The sequence below is a fragment of the Crinia signifera genome, chromosome 3, assembly GCF_055691185.1.
Source record: "Crinia signifera chromosome 3, ASM5569118v1, whole genome shotgun sequence".
Taxonomy (NCBI): Eukaryota; Metazoa; Chordata; class Amphibia; order Anura; family Myobatrachidae; genus Crinia; species Crinia signifera.
Window position 1 is genome coordinate 186,565,418 of NC_139219.1, and position 17,751 is coordinate 186,583,168.

Here is a 17,751-nt window from a genome sequence, read left to right on the forward strand (position 1 = left end):
GACGCGTACCGCCGCCCCGCGCGGGCTCGCCACGCTTCGGGTTCACATTGATCGTGGGGTGGCCTTAACAATTGTGGGGGCCATTTCACACTTCAGGGTGCCTATTTGGCCTCTGTGGCCCATTTAACATTGTTTCCTATGGAAAAATCGGGTCAATTGAGACATTTAACATTGTTCCCTATGGGAAATCGCAGGCGTCGGTCGCGTCGCAACCGATTTTTTAGTGCATTCAATGCCCGCGATGGGCGCCGTGCCGTGCTAAGTAAAGAGAACCGAACATTACATAAGTGAGCGGTAATAATTGGGGTGTTAGTGCTACATTTTTTAAAACCATTGGTCCTAAAAAGTACTCAAATGTTCCAATAAGATCTGAAGCTCCCCAACTCCGGGAGATCTACACCTCAAACTCACCTTTAACTCCTTGAAGGATCATGTTTGTCCTGCCCCAGATATACCGTGTTTCCCCGATAATAAGACACGGTCTTATTTTTTATTTTATTTTACAAAAAACACTATAGGGCTTATTCTCGGGGTAGGGCTTATTTTAATAGCATTAACCCATCATGCCTCCATTGGTGCTTTTGTCCCCATCATGCCCCCATTGCTAAGTTTATACAGTACCCATCATGCTCCCATTGATGCTTTTATCCCCATCATGTCCCCATTGCTGCTTTTATCCCCATCATGCCCCCATTGCTGCCTTTATCCCCATCATGCCACCATTGCTGACTTTACCTGTACATGCCCCTCACCTTTCCCTGTTTGTCAGGCTTTCCGCCGCTGCTGCTGGCACTCCGCTCCTGACAGTCCGCTCCCGCCAGTCTGTATAGCACAGCGTGGAAGGCGTGGTGACATCATGTGCTATGCGCAATGCATCCCTGGGACCGGGAGGCTTCAGCGGTACCGTGCTACCATACCGCTGCAGCATCCATCATGCAGGGTAGGTGAGGGGGATAGCGGGGGTCGAGCTGGGGGGCATTGTACCAATATTTTAGTGCATGGACCCGTAAAAATGGGTATTTCGATAGGGCTTATTTTCGGGGTAGGGCTTATTTTGGACAGATGTCCAGAACTCAGGGTAGGGCTTATTTTCGGGGTAGGGCTTATTATCGGGGAAACACGGTACTGACCACAGAAGGGGCAGATGCTTCCTTCTGGAGCAGCCCCTGTTCCACTGGGGCTGCTGCATCTGGCATTGGCTATGTGTGGCTGCTCAGGATAGTTCAGGGCCACTAGGGGGTGGCTCAGGAGAGCTCGGATGTTTGGGTATTTGTGTGTTCGGACGCCCGAGCACTCCGGAGTAGCCTTGAACTTCACCAAGCAGTGAGAGGGAGGATTGGTGGTGGGTAGCTATATAGGGTCTTACAGCCTGTGAGATGCAGACACGGATGCAGTTCCATCCATTAAGCCTTTTTGTGGGCTCTGCTATAAGGGCTACAGTATGGAATACACGGTGCTCACATTGCAGCATCAAACTTAAAGGACAAAGGAGCACAAATTCCTTCTGGCAGGAGTTTTGTATATGTTATAGCAGAATGTCCCATATTTTGGTATCTAACTTTTTTAAAATCCAATTTCACAACTACTTAGAACTGTAAATTTATTACAAAAATCCTGGATTTTTTATAAATGTTTGGCAATATGCCATTAGTTGCATGTTTATAAATCGACTGCTTTCTGAAACCATTAAACCCTTGAAAGTTAAATGCTCAAAACATTTTTATGATTTATTTAATATTTTTAAAGTTGGGTAAAAATCCTAAAATTCACCATTATTAACTTTGGCAGTTTAGTGCGCTGCTGCAAGACTAGTAGGCTGTCTATTTTTATGCCAGATGATAAAATACTTCATATTATTTATATACATATACAAACAGAAAGTGAGATGTAATAATATTAAATAAATAAAATTTAAGGTTAAATGTAAGGTAACAGATTTGGCCTTATACCCTTGCTATCTATACACCATAGGAGATGATAGTTGCTTTGAGAGGATTAGCATATAATTTTCTGTAGATTTTAATTCATACACACAGTACTGAATTGGAGATAATCTGCTCAAAGTGCACTAGAGTCTGTATACAATAGTTGGGAAATTAAGCATTACAGAACTTGGTGTAAGGAAAGTGAAAGACTGTTCACATCAAATCTTTTCTTGTACAATGTCAGACTACATAGCACACGCAGGTTCATGTCACTTATCAAATTGATCAGTGTAAACTAGCAATGTCATTTTGTCACTCCGAGTTATATTCATGCAAATATGCTCTTTTTGACCAAGAGAAATACCCGGTAGTCTTCCAAAACTTGGGGTGCTTGAAAAAGGGCAATTCTATATTGCTGTCATAAGATCCTATATAGCATATGTATTTGCTAGTGAAACGAAGTCCTATGATATATCTGTATGTAGAGCTAAACATATGTTAATAAACTGTTCAAAGTATACCTGTAAGTTACAATGACCGCAACTATTGAGTGGCCTGTTTACTGACCCACTTCCTAAAGGCAACCATACATTGTGCAACTATTATCTGTTTAAGAATTGCAGTGAATGGCTGCAACTACGTATCCCTCTGGTTATTTAAATAGTGCACACATATTCCGCAGCACTTTACAGAGCCTAATTGAACATTCACATCAGTCCCTGTCCCAGTGGAGCTTACAATCTATATTCCCTATCACATATATGCACATATTCATTCTAGGGTTTATTTTTTGGGGAGCCAATTAATCTACCAGTATATTTTAGTATTATGGGAGGAAACCAGAGTACCTGGAGGAGACCCACGCAAGCATAGGGAGAATATACAAACTATGCACAGATAGGGCTATGGTGGGAATCTACCTCATGAGGTCAGCAATGTGAGGCAGTAATGCTAACCATTACACCATCCATGCTACCCGAAGGCATGATATTTCAGCATGCCTGACCTGTAATAATTGGTGTTTGGATCAGACAGTGGACCAATTATCTGTCAGTGTATGGCAACACCAGATTATTGGTCTCTGACTTAATCATTTCTTAAGGTTCTGGTTGCTAGGTCAAAAAAAACCCAGAAAACTATTTGAACATGACATTCATTTTAAAGGTTGTTTGTGGCACTGGTCTTAAACCTATAAAAAAATATATATTATAAACCATTTTAAAAAAATGTTACTGTGTAATCAGTGCTGATATTGGTGTTCATCGGTTTACTAAATATCTATTGAATCACCACCAGTCAGTTGTAACTGTGATGTTTTGTCCTGGTCTGTGTTTTCTTGGTGCTTGCAGTTACACTGCACTGTAGTCTGTTTTTCTCCATAACTTTTTATACAATGTTTAGTGAAATATTTGAATAGGAGATAGAACAGTTCACAAAAATTGAGTAAGATACAGAGTAGTGAGGTCAGAACTACAAAATACAGGAATATCTTCTTTTCTGTAGGTTTGGATATATAGCAATCCACAATATTTGGACAAGGATCCATATCACATTTCACCAGCCGTGGAACACTGAAACCATCATACAAGATGTAAAAGAGCAGAAGAAAGCCAAACTCAAACGCTGTTTTGAAGATGAGGCTGATCACGTATGTACACCACAATCCACCATCCATGCTTCCTGTGTTATCATATAGCTTCTTGTTGTGCCTTTTCTCTCTGCTTTCTCGATATGCCACATGTAATACCACAAGAAGAGAGGGTGTAGACACCATTATTAGCTGTAATGCCCAAAGTCTTACTTGAGAGATGGGGAAGAAGTGGTCAAAACAGACATTTTCACACCCTGGTTGTCGGATGTTGCACTCAAACTCCTTCTGTTCATCTTTCCAAACATTTTCTGCTGCAACAACGTACACAAGGAGCCGGAATATAAAGACTACTGACAACCAGATCCGTCCGATACTAGTTGAATATTTATTAACCCCACTTAAAATGTCTCGAAGAAAAGACCAGCTCATCTTGCAGCAAGGATATTATTCTGTGGAGATAAAGAAAACCTAATGTGAGAAATAAATATTTACCAATTTTAGGTTTCAGAAACCAACTATTTAAAGAATAGATAACTGCTCACAGCAGTGGCCAGAGGCAATCCTCCATGTTGTATAGATTTGGGGGTACATGTACCAGGTCTCTACTTACTGGGAGACCATTCTCCTCCTGCTTTGCCTGTTGTCATGGCCAACAGGAGTCTGGTTACTACAATGTGTACTAAGTGGCAAACTGAAGTGGGTAAATGAAAAGTCACACTTAATAATTTCAGAAGTGATGCATAGTGAGTTCTGATTCTAGTCAATGCATATGCAGTATAGGACATACATGTTATGAGATTTTTAGCTTATTTCTCATGCAGTTACTACTTAGTATATTTTTTATATAATGTCAATGGGCAAACTGCCATTCTGACAGATCACTCCCTGCATCCCTCTGTAAATACTTGCTGACTCCCTTAAACCAGCCATGATTCTCAGGAAAATTGTGTGGTTAGCTGGGCCATTAGCAAAGGTGGAAAAGTCTCCTGAAGCTATCTGACCAAAGTGGGTGCTACAAATGGCCAAAGATGCAATTAACATGAAAATGCACTATAATGGTTCCTCTAGGCCAGGCATGTCCAAAGTCAGGCTCGGGGGCCAATTGCGGCCCATGCTGTAATTTCAAGCGGCCTCCAGCTGGATAGCGGGCAGAGCATAAGATGTGGGAAGCACAGGACACTAAAGGTGGGGCCCCGGCGAACGTGCCTTTACCTTGCTGTCTGCTGCAGTGAGGAGGTGACGGCCGCTACAGTCAGATGTGTTTGGTGTCCTACCCCTGCTGCTGCAATCGTATATCACCCTACTCCACAATCATAGTGACAGCAATGTTTGGGGAGGGGGCAGCTAGGAGGAAGCTTGCTCCCGTAACGTGCAGAGTGGAGAAGGGCAGCAGCGGGAGCCCATGCATATCCTGTCCTTGCAGTGCCTGCTTTGCCTCTCCTTCCTCTGGCTCACACAAGGGGGACATACAGTGAAGGAGGGTCAGGCTGGGGGACATACAGTGAATGGAGGCAGTGATGGCCATTCAGAGAAGGAGGGGGAGCAGGGGCAGGCTGGGGGGCATACAGTGAATAGGGCAGAGTGGGGTACATAGTGAATGGGGGTCATACAGTGAATGTGAGTTATACAGTGAAGGAGGGTCAGGCTTGGGGACATACAATGAATGGAGGTACTGATGAACATTAAGAGAAGAAGGGCAGGCTGGGGAACAGAGTGAATGGGTGCAGAGTGGGCAACATACAGTGAAGGAGGGACAGGCTGGGGGACATAGAGTGGGGGACCATTCTGATGTGATTAATGATTCAAAGAATGTCAGGCTGAATGGTCGGCCCCCACACATTTACACCTCACCAAATCTGGCCCTCGTCGCAAATAGTTTGGACACCCCTGCTCTAGGCACTTCATAATGGCTATATTCATTACATTGTCTAGTGGTGAAATAGTTATGTAATTGCATTGCCAAATTGGCTTCACCCATCCTAGATAGGTAGCCAAAAAGTAAACAAGTATGCCGCTCTTCATGAGAGATGCTATAGGCATCTACAGGTAACAAGGGAGTCTATGTAATAAAAAGTTCTGTGCAGAAGGAAATAATCAGCTCCTAGCTGCCATGTTACCAGCTTGGTTTGAATAATGATAGGTTGGGTTGGATGGTACTTTTTACCTCTGCCCACTATCTCTTTCTGAGGCTGAACATGTGCGTAATCTTGATGTTCAATCTAGATCATGGCTTGACCTTTAGATATTGGACAACAAATGGTGTCTAGATATTAAGTATTACCTGGATCTTCTAAATAATCAAGCCTGAAGGCAGAGCAATGTAGAAAATTTCATGGAAAATAATATTCTGAGGCATATAGTAGGCCAACACCAATAGATAGACCTTGACAAAAGTTAGACATGCATTTGTCAAACAGTGACAAAAGTAGCGACAAGTAATATGTCAACCTGGAAAATCAGTATGTGTACATGGATACTGTATAAATGTACCCCTTCCTCGGCACACTATTCTATATGCCCACTGAGATGGTTTAAAAATAAAAAAAGTTAGTTGATGGGATATGGAATTCATTGGCATGTATACCTTTTTGTCAGTGTCTAACTAATGGTGTCAACATATTGTCCCTTATTCTGGTTCACTTGCAAAGGCAAATTCCTTCTGAAATGTACAAAACCATGTGCTCTGCAGGTGGGGCAGATGTAACTTGTGCAGACTTAGATTTGGGTGAGGTTTTACTTCAAAGTAACATCTACAATTGTGCTCATAAGTTTACATACCCTAGCAGAATTTGTGATTTTTCTGGCCATTTGTCATATGTCAGAATATGAATGATACAGATGGGGCAGGTCCCATCCTGGCTGGCGGATCGCCAGAACGTCCGCGCTGGCGAACCGCCAGCAGCCGCGCCAGCGAATACACTGAGACGCGCGTGCGCATCTCAGTCTCCGTCGCCAGCGCGACGGAAACCCTGTCCGTCTCCGCCTCAGGGAGACGGACAGGGGGGGTTAGGGGGGGATGCGGGCAGGCGGCGGGGACCCGGGGGAACTGATGGAAGCACTGTTGGAAGGGGACGCGCGCGCCCCCTTCTCACCATCGCCATGGCGCTAGCGGGGGATGGCGGCTGGCGACGCCAGCGCCATCCCCTGCCAAGATGGGACCTGCCCCATCTGTAACTCACAAACTTTTCTTTCACTTAATGGTTAGTGATTGGGTGAAACCATTTATTGTCAAACAACTGTATTTACTCTTTTTAAATCAGGGTCAAGCGCTGTCCTCCCTCCTGCAGAGCCAGCTCACCCCGCAATGATAGCGGGGTGAGCCGTCTTTCTCCGGTGCAGATTACAGCTGCTGTAGCAGGGTCCCAGCGCTACAGAGGCTGCTAGCATCTTTAGCGGTACTTATGTAATATCTGGGCTCCCGTTTTTCTTATGAGGCCGCATCCCCTTGCGGGGCTCGCCACGCTTCGGGCACGGTGGCTCGCTGTGCTCGCCACACTATATAAAATCAACTCCATGCATAGTTTGATAGTAGGGGTATGAAAAAATGGGGTGCATTTAACATGGGAGCCCAGATAATACATAAGTACCTCTTTGGCTTATGCGTCTCCTTGCAGACGCATAGCTCAGCCAATCAGGGCCAACCACAGCACTGGGACAGCGCTAAAGAAGATGTTATCTGCACCGGAGAAATCCGGTTAACCCCACTGTCAGTGCGGGGTGAGCTGGCTCTGCAGAAGGGTGGACAGCGCTGGACCCTGATGTGGTAAGTATGTTGGTGTAAAAGTGAGGTGTGTGTTTTTGTGTTTGTAATAAAGTTTAATACTTTTCTGTGTGTCTTTTTATTATTCTTTTTACAGGTGGACTACAAGCCCATTAATGCCCCACATGCTGGGACTTGTGGTTCTTAAAGTCCCAGCATGCAGGGGAGGTCTGCTGGCACTTGTAGTTCATCTGCATAAAGCAATGTTAGGAATGACTGGTTTTACCCTATCAGGTCCACAGCCCACCGATGCAGGTGACAGCCCCGGGCTTCAGCCCTGGATGGGTGAAGCCTGAAGGGAGGGTACCCCTTTTTTTGGGGGGGGGGAGGGGAGTCCCCACTCCTCCAGGTACCCCGTCCAAGGCTGACAAGCCATGGTGCTCATGTTTCTGCCAGGGGACCTTATGTAAAAAGTATCCCCCGTATTTTTGTAACCAGGTCCAGCTCAATGTGCCCGGGCTGGTTATGCTCAGGAGGGGGACTCCGCCATTTTTTTTTTATTATTTCTATTTTTTTTTATCTTTTACACATTTTTTAAGACCGGATCATGCACAGATCTCAAGGATCTGTGCAGGGTTCTGGCCAATTCGCCTGTCAGAACCTGGTCTGCATCTGTGGCGATTTTTAGACACATTTTCCCGAATTCGCATTTCATTAAATATGCAAATTGTATACTTTTCAATGGGAAAACATCTGGATGCGAGTTCAGACGTGACTAAAAATTGCACTTTTCGGAATGTGCGATTTTGCAGCAAAAAACACATTTTTTGCCGTTATTCGCTGGCGGTACTTGTTTCCTAGCACGGCCACACCGATTTACATCGGGGTGGTCGTGTCGGAAAAATCGGGTCGATCGCATCGCATGCGATTTGGTCGCATGCGATGCGATCGACGCGACCGACCCGATTTTCGACCCGATTTTTTGATTGAATGTAATGTAAATCGGGTCCCTGGGACCCGATTTTACATTGGATTCAATGTAAAATATTCCCTAGACCCCCAAATTTAACGACGTAAACCCCACCCCACGATAGACGCCAACCCGAAGCGTGGCGAGGGCGGCGGTGCGCGTCCTCCGACCTTTTCATTCCCCTACTATCCACTAGGGCGTGGAGTGAGAATAGAATAGTGTGGCGAGCCACCGAGCCCGAAGCGTGGCGAGCGCACGCGGATACCTGTGAAGCCCGCGAAGGGACGCGTTTACCTGTGAAGGTATCCGCGTCCCCTCGCGGGGCTCGCTGCGCTCGCCACGCTTCGGGCTCGGTGGCTCGCTGCGCTCGCCACACTATTCTATTCTCACTCCACGCCCTAGTGGATAGTAGGGGAATGAAAAGGTCGGAGGACGCGCACCGCCGGCCCTCGCGGGCTCGCTGCGCTTGCCACGCTTCGGGTTGGCGTCTATCGTGGGGTGACGACGGGGACATCTATAATGTGAAATGGGTCATATTGGCCCATTTCACATTTTTCACATTTTTTTAAAGGTGAGATGGACTTAATCAAGTCCATCTCATCTTGTGCCATTATAATGGCACAAGACCGACGCGATCCTCACGATTTCAATGTTAAAAAATATTTTAACATTGAAGCCTATGGGGAAATCGGGGGCATCGCGTCGGTCGCGTCGGGACCAATGTTAATGGTCACGACCGACGCGATGCCCCCGATATTGTGCCTTAGCCGGCAAAATGGACCTGATTTCAAAGGAAATCGGGTCCATCGTGTGGATCGTGTACCTTAACTTAAAGGTACACGATCCATAAGATTGTGGCCGTGCTAGGAAACAAGTACCTCGCTTTTTATTAAATATGCAAATTCGGGGAAAAAGTCAATCAAAATCACATTATCGCATCTCATTAAATGTCACCCCAGGCTTCTATGTGTTATCGCTTTAGCACTTACAACTATATGTACACAAAAATGCTGATTATCATTTTATTTATCCTTTGGCACCACTAAAGGTGCCCACACACTAGAACGATTTTTGGGCCGATTTTCGATATATCGGCCGATATTTACAGATAATCGGTCGAAAATCGGCCGATGCGCGCTCCCGTGGATCTTTTGCTAAATCTTTTGATCTTACGTGCTGCACAAAAGATCAGAAGATTTAACAAAAGATCCATAGGAACGCACACGGGATCTTAAGAAAAATCTTTGGTAAAGACGTGCACTTGCCTGAAATCTTTTGTCCAGATCGGACAAAAGATTTGAAGGCTAATTTATGCGCACATCTTATGATCGCAGATCTTTCTAGTGTGTGGGCACCTTAAGAGTAGTGCACACTGTTCTTGCACAAGAGCAGCAATCAGCATTGTTATTGCATTCTAAGGAAATTCCTCTATCTGCTTAATTTGGCGCCAACAGTAACTTTGTTGCCTTTTATAACCTCACCATGAGCACATACAAAAAATTGACCTCTCATAACCTCACATATGCTAATTTTCTGTTATTTGCTATGGTCTAATAAATACCTGAACATGTTCTTTTGTTCCCAGAAAGTGTTGGCCATGTATCAAGATGGTATCATCTGGATACGCCATCTGATACTCTTGCTCTATTTACACTGCTGGTCCTCTGCCCTGTATTGGGAAAGGGGCTGGACTGCATCCACTAATTTTGAGCATAAGGTGCTATCTCGCTTGTAGTGCCACACAACAAAGAAGGAAAATGTGTACACTCTAGGCACTGGTAAGCAAAATCAATTCTACTAAACTCTACAATTTAATATGAAGTAGAACTGAGATTCTTAACACAATTTTGGCCAAAAAATGTGGGCCTACCTCCCACAGCATGCAAACCTCATCAGGGGGGTCCCTAATACGGACATTTATCCTGTTCTTACCTATCATAGTGCTCATTCTAATATGTAGATATCCAATGCAAGACCCATACTAATTAAAACACCCAAGGGCAGGTTTTTGCTATAGTTTTCTACCTTGTAATTATGCAAAGCTCTCAGTGGTGCACCTCCACATGAGATATTCCCCCCCATTCCTAAGAAGGTACACTTTTTTTACATAGTCTATGGAATACATGCCGACACATTAAATCTTAATCCTATCTAGGGCTCAAGCTTTCCCTTGCTTAAGAGTGTTCATTTTCCTTTCTTCCATATTGGGATATCGATAAGTGATGATAATCGTCACAAACACTTGATGTGTACATTTTATATGTGCTGGTTATTTACTTCCCTAGATTCAAATATTTACCATCCACCATTTCCTGTGGCCATATTTCCAGCAGGTAACTGCTATGGAACTTTCTGCCCACTCCATTTGCTGCATCCACTACATCTTGGATATAAATGAGCTTCTGATAGACGTCCTTGCTGATTATCCCATGATCTAGGGTTGTCTGGTGCCTTCAGTTTCGCACCTGACTTCTATCACATCCCTCACATAACAAGATTCTGCAGATGTTCATTTTCTCACCTATTGTGCCTTGCTGACCTGATACCAGATCCTACCACTTCATGATGTGAGTAATCTGGGATTGGTATTTTTATTTTTGGGCCATTGTTTCTTAATCATGTAGAACTTGAACAATTTCCTCCACATCTCCCCATACAGCTTGGTGCATCTCTCCCACAGCTACCAGCAATTATAAACCTTCTCTTTCTTTCCCTGTGCCTTTTACATCTGAATGCCTGAGTTAGGATTATTCTGGGATTCCCTCACTGGCATACATCTCCACGCTGCAACATAGTGACATGAAAGAGGCGTTCCTCTGCGTTTCTCCTGTATCCTGCGCTGCCAAGAAGAACTGCACTCGTGGGTCTGATTACTAATCCTGCAATATTCCTGATATGCCCTTTCCTGGTATTCCATTAAAGGCAAGCTTTCCCAGTGTTCGAGGCAGCGGCACCGGTCCGGCGTAGCCAGGTTATGCAGCGCTGGTCCCGGCCGTTGCTAAGCAGCCAGGACGACGCATCACTGCAGGTTCCGAACTTCCTATCCAGGACGTCATCACGGCAACAGTTGCTAGATGTTCAGCGCGATGCTCCCTGCCAGCAGCACCTCTTCCCCAGCGGTTGCCTAGGCGGCGGGAAAGCCAGGCAGCAGCAGGGAGATAATTGGCCTGTACACCTGTGGCAGCATGCAGCTGCTCACTGTTACTAATCAGGGGTGGACACATATGAAGCAGCCTTTATAAGGGATTCATTTGGGCTGCTCCAACGCCGGTTATAGAAGTGCTTGGAGACTGCTCTCACTTTGATGGCTTATCTATTGATTCCTGAATCTGATCCTGCTGGTTATCTCCGGTTACCTGAATCCTGGGAAGTTACCTCTGGCTACCTCCAGGCTGCTCATTCCCTTTCTCCTGCAAAGCAAGTACCATCTAGCTTTTTGTTATATTCTATATTGGCAGGGAGATTAGCAGACATTCCTTATTAGCTGTGTGAGGTCAGCTTCCCAGTTAGGGCCTGTGCTTAGGCCGTGGCATTAGGCCACTCCATCACTGTTTGTCCATGTCTTGATACTCTGTATTTGTATTCATCCTTGTTATTACTCATTGCACCTTCCTTGTCAGAGTTTATGTATCTCAGTCCTTGCTCCTTGTACCCCTTCTTGTCTCTCAGTCCTGTTGTTTAGTTTTAGGTTAGTTTTCTGTAGGTAGTGTAGTTCCAAGCTTGCTGCTCCCTATCAGTAGCTGCCCGGGGCCCTTGGGGTTAAGTCTACACTGCCACTTGCAGATTTAAGACCAGGCGGCATACAAGTACCGGTAGACATTTACAGTCTTATGGGAAAAGGGCTGCTATTGGCAAAAAGGCTTGCTTGTGTGCTCTGTGGACTTGGGCCTGGGTGGCTACTCAGAAGACGATCAGAGACCCTTCGGCTGACGACCTGCTCTCCGGAATCTATAGTGGTCCTTCCCTTTCACCTGTTCCTACACACTCCCAGGTGTTCCCCAGGAAAACCCTGCTAGGGTTCATCAACGCTCCCTGGTGAGTGTAACACCCAGATTATTGCCACAGTGTGACTGGTGCAGATTTCTGGGTTGGTAATGGGAGCCTCAGGCAATTCTAAGCCTACTATCTCTTATCCATCTACTTCACTTTCTACAATTTCTGATTCACCTGCAGAGTCAAAGATTACTTTGCAACAAACACAGCAAGTCATTACCGCTTCTGAAGAAAATTACTTTTATACAATGATCTTCCATAATATGCAAAAAGCTAATGAGCAGGTGGGTGATTCTAAAACTCGTTTGTCTACATTGTAGGATATTGCTGCTTTGTTTGGGTGACTCTACCATGGAGTCCCAGATGGTGGCTTGTCATTTAAATCATGCTGAAATTAGGCAGAGGCGACTTTGTAATGCAAAGACCTCTAACTCAGGCATTTCTAAGAGAGGGCTTTCTTAGAATCACGTTTACTGCTTAATTTGCAGTGGATAGTGTTCCCATTTGGAATCTTCCTTCTGAAGCCCCTTCCCATAACATTTGTTGCTATACTAGGCCTGATGCAAATGCAAGAACCTTTGTAATATAATGGTCAATGGGTAACATTATCTCTAGACTTTTCAATGCGTGTCCAGATCCCAGTTCCGTCATGTGAAATGGCTGTGCTTAATTGGTATTTAGAATGATGACAAGCGGGAGATGCGTGTCAGAATATTGACGCTACTATGCAGACCAGCATGCTTACACTTATTCCGACAATCAGGACCATCATTAGGGCAGTATAACCAAGGCAGTTGCCTAGAATGCGAAAGCTCCAAGTGAGTGCTCTGCAACCAACCATCCATCATTCCTTGATTTCACCTGATCCTTTAGAAAAGGCTCACTTGCCAGTGTTCATGCTCCTCACCATCATCGAGGAACATTTCAAACTATATTGCTGTTGAGGTAAGTGGTGCGTTACATGGCACACCACTGATGTGGGGCCACATTGCACACTATACTGATCAGGATGGGAGGGGGAAACATTGCACACTATACTTACACACCCACATGACCCGCCTGCCATATTATTCCCCCCTAATTTACCCACAAGATGGGAGCCTGTGTATGGGCTTTACATATATGCTCAATTTTTTTTTCTTTATTTTTCTATAAAAATAAATAAAATAACTTAAAAAAATGACATAAAAAATTAGCACGACTTAAAAATGTTACAGCTATATAAGATGCCTTATACTACATCTTCCAAATGACTAAAGGTGCGTACCCACGGTACGATTTATGTTCCGTAAGATATCATATACAATTCCCCAGAAAAGTCCTGGTGGTTAAAACGCATAAGATTTGTGCTTAAAATAAGGTACGATGTGCATAAGATATAGCAAACGATCTGACGTCACAGCTATACTACACTATACTATCTTATGCTTTCTAGACAGAATTGGGTTGCATGTTCACCCGATCAGCTCCCTCCCATACGACCTGCGGGAGCGCGCATCGTACGTCGCATAGTGCATACACACGGTAAGATATAGTGCACTATCTAGCATGCTATTCGAAACTGGCTAGATAGTGTGCTAGATTGTGCACTATATCTTACAGTGGGTACGCAGCTTAATAATTTAACCCATCAAACATCTTTATTTCTGTAATTTTTCACAGGACAATTTTAATAATGATAAAGGACAGCGCTTTTTCATGCAAAATGTTTGTACAACATTATTTGAAAATGTATTTCAAATAAATTTACATTAAAACATAACAAACGTCTTTTAGCATAATGGCTTGTGGGCTGGTTTCTTTAGCCTTTGATTGCGTTTAAATGTGTTCTAATAGGCCACTTATGAGAGCTTATAGGACTTAAATGCCAGATCTCCTCAATTTAACTGGCCTGAGGACAGTCTGTTTGAGTTATTCTGGTGAGCTTATGGTGAGTTTACAACTCTCTGCCTATCACATTCAGTGAACAGTATGTTTTACATTATGGAACCATATGGAGGGCGAGTTGTGTTGAGGTGCCCATACACTGTACAATTGCTGGATACGATGAGATGCACGCTCCCGTCACACATCTCATTGCACAGCACAACAAGTATGTGCTGCACATACTTTTTGTACTAGATTTCATCTCACTGCATTGCAAAACCGATGAGATGCGATATTGTATACAATAATTGTACCGTGTATGGGCACCTTTACAGTGAGGTTGTATTAAGATTTCATCCACACCAGATACTCACCAGTTTACCATACTTTACCCTATGTTTATGAGGGAGGGGACACTTACATTACAGGCTCCTATATGCAGAGGCGGATTGGGATGAAAAACCAGCCCAGGAAATTTCTGGAAAAAGCCCTCATGGAGGCAGAGTCTGAGGTGGTGGGGTCTGTCGATAAGGGGATCCCTCATAGGGCCTGATTCTGAGTTGGGCACAGTTGCAACTGTCCTTGTGTCTGTACCTACAGTTGTGTCTTTGACTTTGTGCTAATTTTTCTACAATGCCCTTCCCTGGTGCTATTTGTGGATTGGGAAATTTAAAGTTGCCATGAAAAAATTTCCAAACTGTAACCCCCTTACACACCCACATGACCGGCCTGCCATTTTATTCCCCCTAACGTACCCACACCAGCATGGCACCCTCTACCCACTAACATAACTACACCACCAGTCTTTCAACCTCTACTCTCTACTGACCACAGGTGACCCCAAGGGTGCGCCAGCCCACCGGGAATCTTCTCAAAACCACCTATTGCCAATCCAAACCTGTCTATATGCAACATGTAATATTGTAGAGCAGGAACATGAATGAAAAGGTCATACAATGTGGTATCCATGCTGTCTAAAGTCCTCTATAAGGTTTAGTCAAGCCTCTATGGTGGCTGGCCACACCCCTTAAGTGTGGACCCTTACCATTGTCTTCACCCGTGGGCCCTTCATGCCCCAAACCGATACTTAGAGTTTCTGCCTACCCGAGCACTAAGAAGTCTTCTTATAGCTCTGTTGACAAGCAGTATTTTAACTCTGCCTCTGTATTGGCACCAGCCATTGAATTCCTAAATTGACATAGTTACAATGTAATGACTTGAGCTACGTGATATATTCAGAGATGTTTATACAATAAGCTACATTCTTTTTTCACATTTTACAGTACAAATCTTGGACATAAACATGTTCTTTCCTACTTTTAGTGCAACAAACGAAAGACAGGTGAGAAAGGAATACCAAGTACAACTAAAGTCCTTCAATAACTATTCCTGATTTATAAAGTCATGATATAAAGTGCTATAAACATAAATAAACTATAACAATAAAAATAGGTCCCTCTACAATTATAAGTAGAGAACAGTATAGGAAAGAAAATAAATAAAGATCCATTTGCAATGTTTCTAAACATAAAGATGCAATTAATTATGTCTTCTCTGTAATCCCTATAGGCAGCAATGACTAATTGTAACAAAATATAAATGATGATTCTGCAAAGACTATAGACAGCAATGACTAATTATAACATAAAACACAAATGATGATTCTGCCTTTGCAACCTCTCTTTACCATTCCTGTTATATGCAAACAGATTCACCTTTTTGATGACTTACAACAAACAGCATAAACTGCAAAACCATAGCATAAAGGCATACTGGTTTATCCATGCAATTAAAACCGCACCAACACAATAAATGGATCTGAAATCTAATGACTTAACATGATGAAGTATAAATATAAGAAAATATAACACACACAAAACAATGTCACGTCTCCATGTCGATGTTTGCCCTTCTAAATTCCTAATTGAGTTATCACATATACATAAGTGTATAGAGACCGATATCAAATGTAAGAAAATAAACCATAACCTACCTGTATTACGAAAGGACATCAAGCACTAACAGCATCCTAAATACATAAAAAATTCATAGCAATTCCATTTCCTCTGCGTATTACAAAGCAAGACTGCTGTCACCAAGGGAAGTTAAACGAGTGTAACCTGATCATTTGTTTTGTGTATTAGTCAGATGAGAACACCTCTACTGTTACGACAGAGCATAAACAAAACTGAAGAGGCAGTGTCTCCATCGTAACGTATTGTCACGTATTTACTGTACAAATAAACCTTTACTGACAATAAAATCTGCTTGGGCTACATAACAGGTTTTTTAGAGAGCGCAAAGAGGGAGATAGTGTTTTTGCTTCTGTTCTCTTTCGTGTTAGTTCTGTTCTGTTTTGTTTTCTATTTTGCCACTAACAGGTGAAAATTAAATGAGTGGCAGATACTGTATATGAAGTATATTTTGTAAAAATGACTCTCTGCATTATATTTATGACCATTTATTTTTCACAATATGCGGTAACACATTTAAGCAAATTTTCAAATTAAAAAATATTGAAAAAAAAATTACATTTGTTATTAAACAGTGAAACCGCAGATATATTTATTTTATATATTCTATTATACATTTCATATTTGGAGATACTTAAATATATTTGGATGACAAGCTCCTTTTAATATCGTCACAATTACAAGAAAAAAAGACAACCTGCTGAATGTGGAAAGTTCCAATTTGACATTTGCATATAATTAATCTTGTGGTTGTTACAGAAGTAGTTATTTTAATACTTTATTCATACAGTATATTATAGAATAGTAGGAATAATTCAAATAATGATTGATTTTAATGAGCTAGAGCCATCCTATGCAAAATTTGAAGAGTAAATATTTTTGGGATTATAGTAATCTGTCTCCCAACAACTTAAACACATGCATACATTTAGTGAGCTTTAAGTGTGGAGGTGATATGGGGGGTTCAGCGCTTCCCCAGCCTCTACAATTGTTTAGTCAAAATTATTTTTTGCGATTTACAATCAATGAAATTCGATCTAAATTAATGTAGTGATACCAGGGTTAAAACACGCACACAAAAAAATCATTTAAAAATGCATATAAAAAATCTATTCGTAAATGTGCGTAAAACCTATTGATTTATATCAATTTTCAACAATTTTAAAATCAATAAAAATCAATCTGAATCAACCTTTATTGCAGAAGAAGACCAGCATCTCAGCAAAGGAGATGGACAGAAGACAAGTAATTATGGGCTATTTGGAAACTACCAATTGCTAAATTAGTCATGGAGGGTCTTCGGGAATCAGAAGCAACAATTTTTCATAAAAATAAACAAAAACATTTTGGTTTTCAAAAACACAACCAAACTGAGAAACCCCCCCAAAAATCTGTCACCTAATTGAATGCCAAAGAGATCCTTGGTAATTTCACACCTAATTGGTAAATATCCCACCAGCAATGCAACATGGTTTTGCCAAGTGCAGTTACTGGCTTTAGTGCATGCTCCCAACTCAGTGTTAGAGGCCGCATTTGCGGCGCTTGCCTGGCGTAGTCCGGTCCTGCAGTGCTGGTCCTGGCAACAGTTGCTAGATGCTCAGCGTGTCTCTCCCTGCCAGCAGCACCTCTTCCCCAGCGGTTGCCTAGGTGACGGGGAAGTCAGGTAGCAGCAGGTAATTAGCCAGTACACCTGTGGCAGCATGCAGCTGCTCTCTGTTACTAGTCAGGGGTGG

General features: G+C 43.1%; 1 protein-coding gene across 2 annotated transcripts; it reads right to left on the reverse strand.

Annotated features, from left to right (window-relative positions):
- Window positions 1–324: 324 nt before the first annotated feature.
- Window positions 325–17,549, reverse strand: GJB7 (gap junction protein beta 7). Of its 2 annotated transcripts, none has more exons than XM_083177095.1 (2): window positions 17,417–17,549; window positions 325–3,965 (listed from the first exon to the last, which is right to left on the reverse strand). In XM_083177095.1, exon 2 carries the CDS (start codon window positions 3,943–3,945, stop codon window positions 3,196–3,198), a length of 750 nt encoding a protein of 249 aa, XP_083033221.1. In that variant the 5' UTR covers window positions 3,946–3,965; window positions 17,417–17,549; the 3' UTR covers window positions 325–3,195. The 2 variants fall into 2 exon arrangements, with proteins under 2 accessions (XP_083033221.1, XP_083033220.1); XM_083177094.1 differs by lacking the exon at window positions 17,417–17,549 and adding an exon at window positions 16,039–16,194.
- Window positions 17,550–17,751: the final 202 nt, after the last annotated feature.